The 15567-nt window shown below is 45.0% G+C and overlaps 1 protein-coding gene across 2 annotated transcripts; it reads left to right on the forward strand.

Moving 5' to 3' along the window:
* The first annotated feature begins 243 nt into the window (after nucleotides 1-243).
* On the forward strand, nucleotides 244-6587 carry TAC1 (tachykinin precursor 1). Of its 2 annotated transcripts, XM_058815145.1 has the most exons (6): nucleotides 244-332; nucleotides 1015-1152; nucleotides 1342-1438; nucleotides 2045-2068; nucleotides 3715-3768; nucleotides 5959-6587. In XM_058815145.1, the coding sequence occupies exons 2-6, from the start codon at nucleotides 1030-1032 to the stop codon at nucleotides 6006-6008; spliced, it is 348 nt and encodes a 115-aa protein (XP_058671128.1). In that variant the 5' UTR covers nucleotides 244-332; nucleotides 1015-1029; the 3' UTR covers nucleotides 6009-6587. The 2 variants fall into 2 exon arrangements, with proteins under 2 accessions (XP_058671128.1, XP_058671135.1); XM_058815152.1 differs by lacking the exon at nucleotides 3715-3768.
* Nucleotides 6588-15567: the final 8980 nt, after the last annotated feature.

Genomic DNA, 15567 nt, shown 5'->3' on the forward strand with positions numbered 1-15567 from the left:
AGGGAGTGGCGGGGCAGCGACAGGAGCCGCTCCTCTGGCCCCGGGCAGCGACGGGAGCCGCTCCGCCAGCCCTGGGCAGCGATGGGAAGGAGCCGCCCGCTCCGCTCCGCTGGCCCCGGGCTGAGCCGAGAGGCGCCGCCGGAGCGGGGGGCGGGGGCTGCTCGCCGGGGCGGGGGCTGTCACGGGGCTGGGACGATAAAACCGGGGGTAATTGCGTTTAGGCAAATGAGGCCGTCCCGGCCCTCCCCGTCTCCCGGCATATAAAGCGGGGAGCGCTCCCGCGGCCGGCCAATGCGCTCGGAGCGCGGCGCTCGCCCTGCCCGCTGCAGACGGTGCGTGCGCCGCGGGAGCCCGGCCGGCCGTGCCCGTGTGCGCTTGTCCTGTGCTTGTGAGGCGGTGTGTGTGTATTGCTTTGTCCCGGTCTGTACGTGGGTGCCTCTCTGGGGGGTGTCTGTTCGTGTTTGTGCGTCCGCACGTGCGTGCTTGGATGTGCCAGCATGTTTTTGTGCCTGTCGTTATGTGTCTGGGTGTGCAAAGGGATGAGTGTGCACCTCTGGACACATGTGTCTCTGTGTGTGTGGACAGCTCCGTTCCTCCGTGGGGGTGAGCATTTAAGGTGTGTAGCTCTTTCTATGAGTTAGTGAGTGATGCATGAGGGGGATGCATCTGTCTGCGTGTGAGTATTTGGGAAGGTGCGAATCCTAGATGTGCATAGACGTGTGAGGGTGTGTTTAAATCTTCCTCTGTACGTGCGTGTGTGAAGGGGCTCCGCTGGCTGCGTGTGTCTGTCCGTGTGCTGGGGAGCACACCGAGCTGCGTGCCGCTGTAATTGGCGCGGGGCGTGTGTCTCTCCAGAGGGGCCCGCAGCAGTCGGGGCGGGCGTGCCGGTGTCACTGGGCAGTGTGGGGCTGTCCGTGCGAGGGAGCGTGTCCGCAGTGTGCCCGGGGGCTGCGTGTCCGGGCTGTGCGCTGTGCCCGCCCGCGGCTGTCACGGCTCCATCCTCTGCCCCCGCAGGACGTCCCGGCGGCGATGAGGCTCCCGCTGGCTTTCGCCGTGCTCCTCCTGGCCTCGTCACAGGCGCTGGGCGAGGAGATGGGAGCCACCGACGACCTCAGCTACTGGTCCGACTGGTCCGACAGCGACCAGGGGAAGGTGAGCGCCGGCGGCCCCGCGGGGTCGAGGGTTTTCGGAGGGTTTCGGAGCCGGAGTCTCCCTGCAGGGAAGGTTTCGGAGCCGGGGGCTCTGTGCCGGGAGGCGCTCGGAGCCGGGGGCTCTGTGCCGGCTCTGCCCGGCCGGGACCGAAGGGGGTTCCGCACTGAGCGCCGCCGCTGTCGCCCGCAGGAGGAGCTGCCGCTGCCCCTGGAGCACTTCCTGCAGAGGATGGCCCGCAGACCCCGGCCCCAGCAGTTCTTCGGCCTCATGGGCAAGCGGGATGCCGGTGAGCGCGGCGGGGGCTGCTCGCACCTCTCCGCACTGCTCTTCTCCCAGTGCCTGCCCAAATCTTACGCGGTTATCGCTCGGGATTTTGTTACATCTGTTTCTTAGGCTGCCGTGAGGGTACTTTGGGTTTAGGCTTTTTTGCTTTGTTGTTTCTTTCAAGTTTTATATGAGATAAACTTACTGACTGGAAAAGAGAGGGCTTTAAAGTCTTGGGTGTGTACCTATTAAAACACATAAATCCCAGTAAAGGATAGCATGATAATTCATAGGCCAGCATATATGCCACTGAAACACCAAAGTGTGGAAACTGGTTGAGTATACAATCATTGTCATGTTTTCTACGTGTTTACTCAACCAATAATTGATCTAAGAAATTGGAGCTAAACTAATCTAAATTGTGTGGGTTAAGCTGAAACAAGCTTTTAGCCTCTTCAAAGAGAAATGCAGTTGTAAACCATCACTCTCATTCCCTTAAGTGCAATATGTGTAGGTTAGTTTTTGTATCTGATTTTTTGAAGCACTGCAATAGCATGATATGTATATGCCAATCCTTTTTTAACAACTCTTTTTGTCTTTTTTCTCTTTCCTTTCCTCTTCCAATCAGGATATGGCCAGATCTCTCACAAAAGTAAGTTCAAAAATTACAAATACTTTAAGTAATCGTGAGAAGACATTCAAATAGGGAATAGTGTATTTGACAGGATTATTTAGAAGGTGTCTGGTTTCAGCCAGGGACTGGCAGCACCACTGGTGGAGAAATTATCTATTAAGGAATTGAAACCTCCTCTTCAGTGCCTCTGTGAGCCTGTATCTCATCTGAGCTGCTGCGAGCTTTGAGATTTCAATCCATATTAATGTGCGGATGTTGCAGCTCTCTCTTATTTCCCATGGGGGGATTTTGTAAGCCTTTCTCATTGGCAAGGCAGGCTTACTGCCAGACTCTGAGAGGAGCAATTAAGATGGCAAAATCTGGAAGATTAGAATAATGAATTCCCAAGTCCCCAAGAATGCTTTCATGGGAGCACCCAGTCCTCACGTGCGAGATGCTGCATCTGTGCCCTCAGCATTGTCTGGGAATCAGACTCCTGCCCACAGCAGGGGCTGACTGATGATGTGCTGCCATATGAAGTGCCATATTTTGCCCCACTCGTAAGTGTGCCTTGCTCTGCTTCTGTGTAACACCAAGCAGGAGATGCTATCAGCACTGGGGTGTTACCTTGTTCTGCTCAGTGGTAATTTTATTTTCTGAAATTATCTCATGAATGTTTAAACTGAAATTGGAATATTTTTATTAAGTAAACATTATCTTATATTCTGTGAAACCTCCTCTGTCCACAGAGGCCAGCAACTGTCACAGTGTTCTGTTATTCACAAGATGCTTTCTCTGGGTTATGTATTGGAAGACCAAATAAGGAGTCGGATACAAAGCTCATGCTAAATTACCATCTGACTAAAGTAAAAAAAAATATAGTTTTCTGAAACTGCTTCAGCTTGAATTAATACATATGAGATCTGAGTATCTTGTTTTGTGTATGAATTCACCAAGCAAAATTCTTTCCAAAGAGAAGCTTCTAGGTTTGACTCAAAAGCCGCCTTAGATAAAGCAGAACAGTTCATTTTCATTCCTTGTCTGAAACTATAGCTACTACTATAATCTATATACTGTAGGCCTAATCTTGGAGTAATTTATCCTCTACACTTCCAATGTCTTGAGAATTGCTAAAGGGACAGGAAGGTAATACCTGAACTTATAAATATTCCAAAGATAGAGCCAGACTGTCTAGCTCAGATGTGTCCAGACACAGAGTCCCATTGGCCTCCTCTCCAGTAAGGGCTCCACCTGACCCGTGAGGGAGGATTTTCTTCCACATTACAGAAATAAAACAACAACAGGTAGAAGAGATGCACCACACAGACACAGGCTATACCAAGACACTGCCTTCTTGTGCATTTGCTCGGATCAGTAGGAATTGTAAAGGGAGAGAATAAGATTTGTACTGTTAGTGGCCATTGGTTTTCCATTATACTTAAAAAAAACCCAAAACCAAAGGTCTATCTAACCTAATGAGAAGATGTCCACTAACTGGCCTGTGCCTTGGTCTATCCTGTTCAGTCTGATTAGTCAGACTGCTCTTCATTCTCTGAGAGTGATGTGAACAACTGGTCTGTGATATAAACAGTTTCAGACCTGTCTTCTTTCCTTTCAAGAACCTGTTATTTTAAAAGCCTGCCTAGTTAAAATGTATTAAAATACCCCTAAATATATTTTTTCAGGGCATAAAACAGACTCCTTTGTTGGACTTATGGGCAAAAGATCTTTAAATTCTGGTATGTATTTGACTAAATCTGATACTTGGTGATATACAGCCTCTTCGTTCCGTTGCCTCTTTGTTCTCTCCCAGCGGATGGAAGAAGCAGTTTTCATGTAGTGTAGATCCAGAGTTCTCTGTGAAAAAAATCAGGATTTTCTTTGTTACCTGAGATATTTCAGAGTTCACCTCAATGCTTGAAATGACCAGGCTGGTCTGAGCTGCTGGCAAGCTCAGGTAGAATTCCCCAGAGTACTTTCATTACTGTCCTGTCCTTGCATGTTCTGCCAGTGCTTTTAAAACAAAACCTCCTAAATTTTAATGACATATCAAGAAAAATGTGGAGGCTGAAAATGCAAGGGTCACTTAACTTGTGGTCTAAATCCAGATTCCATCAGGTAAAAGGATATCTTCTCTGGAGACCCTTATTCCTAATACTTGGAGTAGAAGGTGAGAGAACAGAACTTTGCCATTAACACCACCTCATTCTGCAGATCAGGCTGTTAAACATTCACAGTCTCTTTCAGCTTTTGACCTCACCTAAAGCATTTTAAACTCTGAATGGGTACTGTGAATTTGTTTTACCATGGCATCTATGTGGGGCAGAATTCTCCTCTCCCCTCCTGTGCGGAACCTGGAGTCTCCCCATAGCTCTACCTTCCTTCCCTGTGCTCTAGGGCTGTATTGTGGAAATCCCTCGCTGTGAACCATAAAGTATCAGTTGATTCTCCAGGAAAAGAATTAAAAAAATAAAAAAACTAATATGTATTTCATGTCTCTGAAATAGTTCTCACTGTTTTGTTAAATGGATGATAAAAGTTAAATTACTAGCTGACACCTTTACATTATGTGGATACGTGCTGGGATCTATATTCTGCAATTATGATTGTCAGTAACTTTTATTTTCAATTAAACCCCCTTCAAGACTAGTAATATTGCTCTTGTATTATTTTGCAAATTGCTATGTATCATGAATAATTTTGTACAATTTTCTGCAGTGGCAATAGCTATTAAATGCATAATACCTGTAAATATATCTGCTATCACAAAAGTAAATAGCCTGTAAGTAATAAATTTGGTTTGGTTTCCACTGGGATTACATTTACATTAATATGAGAATGTAAAATACAGAAAATGTTTTAAAAAATGAAAAGATGTTATTGCCCTAATTTCAAAATTGCTGGTATAGTCAGGATACTGTTATGTGGTATTTCTGACAAAAGGGAATAATGATGTTTTACTCTGTTGGCCTGTGTAATACCTGTCTGACAGATAAAACTAGAACTCACAGCTTTTCTGCCTCTGCAGGGAGGCTTGAGGGGGAAAGGGTAAGAACTTTTTTCTGCTTCACCAGAGGAGATGGGTCCTGAGGCCTGTGTAATCAAAGCAAGATCAGGAATAGTGAATGTTAGGACTACCCTCACTTCTCCCTTTTGGGAGATATTTAACTGGGCAGGACCTTTACCCCATGCTGTGGTTCTCTTCTGCAGGAGGCTCCTGAGCTCCCTGGTAGTGGGCAGGAGTCTGTGCTGTCCCTCTGGGTGTGAGCACATCGCTGATTTACAGGGGCCAGAGCAGGCTGAGGGGATGCTGATGGCTCTGTCTCTGGTTTGGGGACAGCCTTGTTCAAGAAGGGCTCTGGATTTCACTCTCATTTTAAATGAGCGAGAAGGAGAGATCTACCACTACTAAACATATGCTGCTTAAGACTATTTTAGCCTGAAGCTTGTCAGCATGGTAGTCTGAGTTCGTCTGAGGAGCTTGGCTCCTGCCACAGTGCACAGTAAAATCATCCCTGTGTGCAGGGCTTGTGCTCAGGGAGTTTCCAAGAGCTGGCAAGGAGCTGACTGTACGGGAATGAAGGTGGATATGTCTGTGCAGAAACCCTCTGCCACAAATTGACCTGAATGCTTAGATCCCATCCGTAGGATGAATTACTGGGAGATAAAGGGGCTCTGAGTTAATGGTGCTTCAAGCAGCTCAGCAGATGAGAGCTGGAAAACACTGCTCAGACCTTCAGCCTGCTGGAGGACAGTGTAGTCTGAGAGGTAACACCAGCCAAAGCAGCTCAGGGATGGGCCAGGAGCCCTGGTCTCTGCTCCAAACATGCCTGCTGGTGCCAGCTGGCTGCAGGTCTCTGACACTTTGTGTGCTTGCTGGGGCTCATGCAAGGCTGTACCTTGTGCTTCAATCTGCTTTGTCTTTGCAGGGTCCTCTGAAGGGAGCATAGCACAGAGCTACGAACGGAGGCGTAAATGAGACGTTCCCGTGCATTATTTATTGAACTTCATTTGTTCTAATGGCCAATGCAGTGTAATATAAACTAACCACTGTATGAAATAATTATTTATTTAATAACTGAAGGGGTTTGGTTTTTTTCGAGTTGTACATTCAATAAAAGTATTATTTTTCATATTGTGGCAGTGACACGTGTTGTGTAGGTGTGCTGTGGTTCTGAAAGGAGCAGCAACCCGGGTGATGTCTCACAACAAAGCACATGTTTGATATGACCTGTAGAGTTATGTTTACTAAACAAGCAAGTATTCTTTTGTTTATTGAGAGCGAGTCTATCAGCTTCACTGCTAGTGCAGAACAGAACTGATGTTCAGTCTAGTGCCTCAATTTGTTTTCATGGTTTATTATGTACTGTAATTTCTGTATCAAAAAATATATTTGTATCATTGCAGCATGTTTTATGTTCTGTGATTATGCATCAATATATTTTAAAAGGGCGGATGGGTAATGTTTGAATGGGAATCCAAAGTCTTCATTTCATAGTCTGGAATTTTATGATAGTAACATTTTAAATAAAAACTACTCTGGGGCTTTTGCAACATACTTCCTTTGGTGATAGTGATGGAGTTATTTCCCACGTTGGTCTGGAATGAGAAATAGCAACAGTGGTCTGAGACTGGAAAAAAATATCAAATTATTTTCTTTTTGCAGGGAGGCTGTGAACCTCCTCATATGTGTTTGATGAAGGTTTGAGGGATTTGCTGCTGGAGATAGGAGTTCCTGGGATTGCTCCAGGTCACACAAGGTGCCACCCCTTCTAAACCTGATGGAAATCAGGAAGCATGTTTACTGAATGGAAAGAGCAGGATGTATCCCCCCAGCTCCGATAATCTGTTGTGGAATTAATCCAATATTGTTATTATTTGAAAGCCAAGCTCTTAATAAGTTCTATCCCTCAGATTCACAATAAAATCCCCTGTGGGTGTGAATCCATGCAATATAAAAGAAAAAAAATGTGACTGTAATTATCTTTTTAATTAAAATATCTGATTGCTTTATATCCAGGATAGGCCTGAAATGTTCCATCCATCTCAGCAGATGCCAAGGCATCTGGAGTTCTATCTCCTTTCCCCCTGCTACGAGCTGTACTTCTCTGATGCCATGATGCAAACTTTCACTGCAGATGAATCACCAATAAAAACAGCCAGTGTATACAAACTCAATTTAAAACTGAGTAATATGAAAGGATTCCCTGCTTGTTTTTTTCCACTTTGGAAATGAACTCGTGCACCTCCATTTTCAAGGTTACCTGAGGATCATCACAACTACCCCCATTAGGAGCAGGTGGGTGCTGAGCCTCACTCCTTCTGGGTTAGGAGCAGCACCTAAGCCTGCTCATGCTTAAAACAGATCCCACTTTCAGTTAGCCAGAAGCCAGATCTAGCAAGGTGGGGGCTACACGGTGGGAAAACTGAGGTGCCTGGTGGCAGGCACCACACTGATGTGAGACACAGTGGTTGTACTGGCACTCTGCCAGCTCTTTGTCTTTCCAGGGCTAATTTTCAGGCTGATAAACTTCTGTATGAACTCCCACTGAGCTCAGTGAGGAGAAGCTGACTGCTGGGCTAGCAGCACAGCAAAAGGACTGTGGAAATCATGTTGAATAATGCTTGGTGAAGGGTAGTAAGAAAGGTAAAACTTTAAAATGTTGTTACCCTTGCCTGGAGGACCCCAGTGCTCACAAGAGTTCACAGTCTGTGTGTGCTGAATTTTGAGACACAGAGAGGAAAGAAAAAGCCCCACCATTCACTCCCTGCAGCTTGCACATCTCAAAACCTCCCTGCAGGAGTAACCACTGTAAAGCCCACAAATATACATGGGCTTTAAGTGTTTGAAAGACAGCACAGGGACTAAATAACAGCATCCAGTAAACAGATTGGACTGATTTTTCCAGAAAAAACATAGAATGGGTTGGGTTGGAAGGCACCTTTAGAGATCATATAGTCCAACCCCCTGCCATGGACAGGGACACCTTTCACAGTTTGTTCAGAGTTGCAACCTAGTTGACACTGAACACTTCCAGAAGTGGGGCATCCACAATTTCCCTGGGCAACGTCTTGCAGAGTCTCACCACCCTCATTGTAAATAATTCATTCCTTAAAACCAATCTAAAGACTACCCTCTTTCAGTTTAAATATCTGACCATCTTCATGCCCATCCTCTGCAGCTGCTCTGACAGGTCCATGTTCTTCCTGTGCTGAGGAGCCCAGAGCTGGATGCAGCACTCCAGGTGGAGTCTCAGCACAGCAGAGCAGGACAGGATCACCTCCCTCTCCCTGCAGCCTGCCCTGCTTTGGATGAGCAGCTCAATATTCAGATTGCAGCCCAGGATGGGGTTGTCTCTCTGCACTGCAAGCTGGGTCATGTTGAGTTGCTCACCCACAAAGAGCCCCAAGTCCTTTTCCTAGGGCTGCTCTCAGTCCATTGCCTGCCCAGCCTGCATTTGTTCTTGGGATTGCCCTGACCCAGGTGTGGGAGCTTCCACTTGGCCTTGCTGAACCTCATGAAATTCACACAGGTTCACTCCTCACACCTGTCAAAGTCCTTCTGGGTGGCACCCATTCCCTCAAGCATGTCAGGGGCATTACCACAATTTACTCTGGAAGGAAAGGCTGATCCTGTGTCACCGAAATAGTCTTCTTTTACATGTCATTCTGTTGGTTGGTTTCAATCTGGCATTTTAAACAACTCATTTTAATTTCTGATGGCAAAATAATGTCAGATTTGTGCTAATCTGGGTTTTGGACAAGTTTCAATCTAGCATTGATTTATATGTTTGTATAGGCATATATTCCAAGCTAGAAATAAAGCAAACACACCAAATGGCATAGCCTGAAATGTTTCAACTGACTCTACCAACAACACATTAAAAACCCCTCCTCACATTTCAGTGCTGGCAGGGGTGGCTCAGCCAGGCCATGCCACAGTGGGGCTGTGGGGCTGTGCCTGTGCAGCAGCTCCTGGGCAGAGGTGGAGGTGCATGAACTGCACACATTGCAGGCATCCAGGCCAGCTGTTCCAGCTGTCTGCTCCTGCCACAGACTCACTCCCAACATGGCCCCACAGGCATCCTGGGATCCTGGAGACACAAAGAGGAATTCTGTTTTTACCTGCCTTTAGTCTTAAGCAATATAGTCTGTAGACTACTGAGTACTTCAAAGAGAGTTTTAAATCATTTCCATTGTCTTTACTCTTCCTTTTAGGGCTCCACCAGCTTTTAAACACTTTTATGTGTGGGACAGCATTGCCTGCAGCCCCAGGCCATTCCTGCCTTGGACCGCTGGGCAGTGCCCAGTCTCCAGCTCCACTGCAGGCTGTGGAGAGGCTTTCACTAAATCCCTCCCTGTCTCCCTCAGCCAGCCACACCTGGGACACAGACTGGGCTCTTTTTGGTGGCAGCAGTCTGACATCCATCATGTTGCATAAGCCAATCAATAACACTGCAGCAAGGGCATCTGTCAGCAAAATGCAAGCAAGCTTTAAATAAAGCAATGAAGTCTTTCTAGGAAATCAGCACAGAGAGTAAACCCAATGCTGATAATTGTTCCCACTGGTAATGCTGCAGGCAGTTTGACATCACAGCCCACCTCCAACATGCTTAGCACCCTTTTTGCTTATTTTTTCCCCTAGAAATACATCAATCATCTGCATTGTGACATGTGACTGCTCTTCTGTAGGCACTGTCTCCCCTACACACAGGCACTCCCCTTCACCCAGACAGTGATGTTGAAGACAGGTTCTCAGAAGCCTGTCTTGCCAAGAGTGACACAGAGGGCCAGCAGCTCCATCCATCAGCTCCGTCTCTGTGCTGTTGCATGGAGACTGGCTGTCCATGGTGGAGATGCAGCCAAATTTAACCTGGCAAGCCAAAGCCAGAGCCATTGCTCACAACTCTGCCGATGAAATGGGGAGCTGGAAGGGGGGTCTGCCCCCCCATACCTCATTTCACCTGGGGAGCTCAGGCTCTGCAGCTCTTGGCTAATTCTGATGCCACAAGCAAATCTGTGCTCTGTTCATGCCAGGAGACTGGTATTTTTCAGCATGGTCCTAAACAAAAAAAAAAGGAAGGATCTGGAAATGTCTGGACATGGGGATCTTGCAGGAACCCAACCCCTAGCCATCATCAGCTAGAGCAGAAAAACATCAAGAGTTTTTTTTGAAAATTATTAAATTGAGTCTTTAAAATGCTGTTTGTTCAGAGTTCATCAGCAACAGCTCCTTCAGAGCTACCAACAGCCAATATTTAAATGCAAACTGTCCCTTAAACTACGTCTCCTAAATAATGGCTGACTGCTTTATCATAGGAGATACTGAGCAAGTCCCAAACGTTGGTAATGACCAAATGCTCTTCTGATGAGCCCAAGCAGTTCCCTTAGCCATAATGTTACCCACTGCATGGACAAACATCTCATTGTGACAGGACAAGAGCACACAGGGCTCCTTCCCCAGCAAACAGCCACCTGCAGTGCCAGACACAGCCTCATATCCTCGTGTTAGCTGCAAAAGAGCTCACCTCCCTTTACAGAAGATAATTGTTACTTAAAGAGTAGCAATTTTTTAATTTTTTGTCTTGGTGTTAGCGAGTGAACAAATGTCCTTGAACCTACATCGTTCACGGAAGAGAAAAAGACACTGTGCATTATTCTTTTAATATTTTGATAGAGATTGAAACAATTGTCAGCTGGAGAGGCTGTGTGAAAATCATTATGATATTTATTTAAAATTATCACTGCTCCATTCCTGGTAGATATCTGATTTCTGTCAGAATAAGCCATCTCAGAAACTCCTTTTTAAAAAGAGGTAAATAAAATGTGTGCAAAAATCACCTCTTGTTTTCTACATCCATCTCCAAACTAAACAATGTTCCCACTTACAGCATATGGAAGAAATGAAATGTGAACAGACTGTTAGACAACAAAACACTTTATCTCTCATGGTGCTTCATGCTCTCCCAGAAGCCTGGAGGGAGGAAGCCCAGCAAGGTGGGAGGGCTTGGCCAGAAGTAACAGCAGTGGCTGAGCTAGAAATGCAATGCACATCATGTACCTAACCAGCCACTTCAGTGCAAAGAAACTTCACAAATTATAAAGAATAATGTTAAATGCTAAGAAAATATCTGGGAGGTGGGGGGAGTGGAGTACCTTTTCTTTTTTTTCTTTTCTATATAAACCATTTCTTACATTTCTCTTTCGGCTGTAAAAGAATTAAAGGATACACCTGCACCAATATATCATAGAAGCATTTAGATTGAAAAAGACCCTTAAGATCATGGAGTCAAACAATTCTAACAATTGAGACATTACATGAAGGCAAGAGAGAGTGGAACTGTGTGAAGCAGGTAAAGAACTGCATCAATCCATGCCTTATATTCTCAGTCACAACTGGAGTGCCTCAGTGCCGATACATGTTAATACACCTTCAACATTTTATTTTCATGAAATAGTTATCATTAAAAACATCTAGCTGAGTAACAGAACATCTTTAGTCACAGATACTCAATTTTGGCACATAGAAATGCTTTAATTTTCACTGTTATAACACTCAGACAACAACAGCTACATTGTGTTTCTGTGTACCAAAGCAATAAAATTTGAGCAACATGCTCTGGAAGCAAACCTGGCCTGGAGAAGATACACACTAATTACTGAAAGAATGCATATGTACAGTGTAGTTATTCTAAGACTGCATTTTAAAAATTATATTATTCAGTGAATTTTGTAACGGTGAATTTTCACAACACCCAGAAGACATCTCAGCCGTTTTGTGAGACTTGATCACTTGCAGCTTGGATTCCCGCAGTGCTAACTCAGCCCAGGCAAACCCTGCACGGTGTGGGCATGCACCACAAACCTTACCTCTTGTACACAGGCACAAGACAGCACTTCAGAGCAGTTCCTTGAAATATAGCATAATGAATTCTGATGTCTGCAGATGGAAACCTGTTTATCCACAGCACATCTTCCCCACACTTCCTTACCAGCCCAATTCCAGCTTGAGGAAACAATCAAACCTTCCTGTCCTGCCCTCCCAGGCTGCCAAAGGAGTTTCAATTAGTGTCAATTGGGATAATAGCTCTATTTGCATTTTTAAGCTATTATTAGCAAGTTGTCAGTCAGCCAGTAATTTGTATCACTTTGATATAATGAGTATTTAAATATTTAAAAGGAGAATGTTCCTTTCTACCACCCCCTTCCTTTTTGTGCTAAAATAATAATGGTTTTAATCAAAAGTAATTTGTATTAATATACATTTTGCCCCAGGTGTTAAAGACAGTCTTCAAGAGCAGCAGTGAGAGATGTTAAGTAATACATTTTATTAATATAGACAATTACTTCTATCCTTCATAGTAGCAAAAATGGAGGCAGCTTTTGCAACCAGAACAACCTGATTCTCCTCTTGGCCTCTTTGAGATGATTATGGTTTAGGAATTGAGGTCAGTTCAATTTATTTTAAGTACTTAATGTTATCATTTTCTAAAGGACTATTTTGGACTCAGTTACTCTATCTTCTCCTTGATGAAAATTCATCAATTAAGCAACCTGTACCACACACACATGCACAATAAAAAAAAAAAGGGCAGAAGACCTCTCCTCTCTCAGAACCTGTCTGGAGCAGGCAAAAGGCAAAAGGCTGTGTGTGTTTCCATGTTGCCATTACACCATCTGTGATCACTGGGGGATGTTTTTCCTGACAGGCCTCAAGTCTAGATGCTCAGGTGTATGCAATTCATCATCACAGAGTTCACAAAACTGGATTGACCATTTACATAAACAGGAAATCTTTCCAAATCTATATGATGTACTTCATTTTATAATGCATTTGTATTTTTAAAATAATAGTTTTGAGGAAAAAAAAGTACCTAAACCTTTCTGATGTGGCCCTGTAAAACTTCCCAGTAGCCTTGAGAGGTGGGTTCATGGAGTCCAGCCATGCCAAGGGCAGGGCTTCACACCTGGGTGGGAGCAAGCCCAAGCACAAAGACAGGCTGGGCAGAGGATGGATTGAGAGCAGAACTGAGGGGAAGGACTTGGGGTGCTGGTGGACAAGCGTGAGCCAGCAGTGTGTGCTCAGAGCCCAGAAAGTTGATGGTTTCCTGGCCTGCACCAAACAAGGTGCAGCCAGCAGATCAGTGGAGGGGATTCTGTCCCTCTGCTCCACTCTGGTGAAACCCCTGGACTGCTGCACCCACCTCGGCCTGGGAAGGACATGGACCAGTTGGAGCAAGACTGGAGGATGCCATGAGGATGATCAGAGGGTGGGTGTACCTCTCCATGAAGACAGTATTGGGGCTTTTCAGCATGGAAAAAAGAGCTTATAGCACCTTCCAGGTACCCCAAGGGATCCTACAAGAGAGAGATGTTTTAGTGACAGAACAAGGGGAATGGCTTTCAACTGAAAGACAGTAGATTTAGATTACTATAAGGAAGGAATTATTTACTGCAAGGAATTCTGTACCAGTTTACATTGGAACAGGTTTTCCAGAGAAGTTGTGGATGTCCTATCCTTGGAAGTGTTCAAGGACAGGTTGGATGGGATCAGAGCAATCTGATCTACTGAAAAGTATCCTGGCAATGGCAGGAGGTTGGAACTACACGATCTCTAAGGTTCCTTCAAATCTAAATTTTTCTATGATTCCATCTTAATGTTCTCTTTGTATGACTATCTGAAATCCTTATGATCCTTATATTAATCATGGAGGAAAAAGGAGAAATGAAAACTCCTAACAACTTCAGAGGTAAAATTAACATTGCTCATTCCATAGTCTGGTATTGTCTTCTAACTTCCCTAGAACTGACATTTTGTACCTATTCCTACTCACATTACTGATTTTTAATATAACTAGTTTTGAATTACCTCTAAATGGAATATTGAATGCCTTCAGCACTAATACAATTCAACTCTTAGCTGCCACCTTACCTGCAGCACCAGCACGACAAGCTCTGCACAACATCTTTTGAGCAAGATCAATTTGAAAGCATTTTATTTTATGCGTGGCCTTATCCTTATTCTAATCAAGTACTTATTAAATTCCACGAGGCTCACGCACAAATCCCAGTGCCAATCGTTTGTAAGGGAGATATTGAAAGCAGAGAGAGCGGGAGGGAGCCCATCTTCCCCAGGGACGAGCAGCTCATCCGCACGGACGCGCTGACTGGCGGCTGCCATCTGCCGGCTAGGAAAAGAAAATTTTGTAAAAAATTTGGAAATCGTCCCGGAAGCAACTTCCCGATCCGAATTCAAGTTTTGACAGACTCTTTGTGTCATGCTGGGGGAACGTGGCTGCCTCTTGGCTTCCCGGGACACAGACAAGGGGCGCAGCCAGCCCCCACTCGCATGGCAGAAACACAAAGGCGGGCGGGCTCCAGGGCAGCCAACATCCTCTGTTGTTGCTCATAGGGTGATGGAAAGATCCAAACCTGAGCATAGTGCTGGAAAAAACCTGGTTGCCCAGCTCGTTTTCTCCTATTGAAAAAGTTTCCAGCAACAAAAAGTGGCACTACAGAGAGGGGAGAAATACCACAAGCAGGTCTTGGAAAGCAGCTGTTAATGTACTACCTCTCCTAGCTACTACCCCTACCAACTTGCAGAGAAGCACAGCAGCAAAGACCACCTCTCTGCCTCATTCTTCTTTGTCCCTTTGCTGGGAACAAGCTTTTTAAATAAAAAAATTAAATTACTCCTTTAAATTAAAAGAAATTAAATCATTCAATTAAAATAAAAATACAGTTATAATTGTGTGCATTACCTGCATCCAGAGACAGGCTTACATAAAACTACGACTTTCCTAACTGCAGCTTTTCTATCAACCACAATATCTATGTAAATACATAAATAAAAAGCAATAAGGCCCAAAGATCCAAAATGAGGGGCTGTGAAGGCATGATGCAGGTGATGCGTGTGCTTTGGCACTGAGGAACACACAGTGTAATTTTTACAGAAATAAGCAGCCTCTCCCACAATTCAGCTGCTCTCTCCTTTGAAGATATGGTTCCATAGCCAGGTCAAACACAGGATTACCTTGTATCAAATCTGCCTTCCACAACTTCTGTTATTGGGAGCCAAAAATTAGGTCTCTATCAGAAAAAAAATAAGTCCACCCTTCCAAGACTCTAAGACAGGCTGCTTTTACACTTTACTGTGGTTTAAACAGAGTTTCAAAAATTTTACATAATTTCAAACCATCCCACATCAAAAAACTCTGACCAATGGACTCAGGGTCCTAAAGTCCTGCCAAGTGCTCTATGGATCTTACATGCTGGCTTGTACTGGGGAACTTCTCTAGAGAGCCACTGTCAGGAACACTGGGATGTGGCACACCCAGGGAGGCTCCACACAAGCAGCCAACAGGAGGCTAAAACAGCACCCAGGCTTTATTAAAGAGATGAAGGGCATGGGGAGCACCTTAAGCACCTGGCAGGTCTCATACCCTGCAGTGCTCTCTTTGGAACGGTTAACTTCTCATTCCTCAAAAGGAGGAAAGACTGCTGTGAAAACATACTTAATAACTGAATTGATTAGAATT

This window comes from Ammospiza caudacuta, chromosome 1, assembly GCF_027887145.1.
Source record: "Ammospiza caudacuta isolate bAmmCau1 chromosome 1, bAmmCau1.pri, whole genome shotgun sequence".
Classification (NCBI taxonomy): domain Eukaryota; kingdom Metazoa; phylum Chordata; class Aves; order Passeriformes; family Passerellidae; genus Ammospiza; species Ammospiza caudacuta.

Coding starts and splice junctions, on each gene's coding strand:
- TAC1 (XM_058815145.1), top strand. CDS start 1,030: ATGAGGCTCCCGCTGGCTTTCGCCGTGCTCCTCCTGGCCTCGTCACAG. Junction 1,439..2,044: donor CATGGGCAAGCGGGATGCCG/GTGAGCGCGGCG, acceptor TCTTCCAATCAG/GATATGGCCAGATCTCTCAC. Junction 3,769..5,958: donor CAAAAGATCTTTAAATTCTG/GTATGTATTTGA, acceptor TTGTCTTTGCAG/GGTCCTCTGAAGGGAGCATA.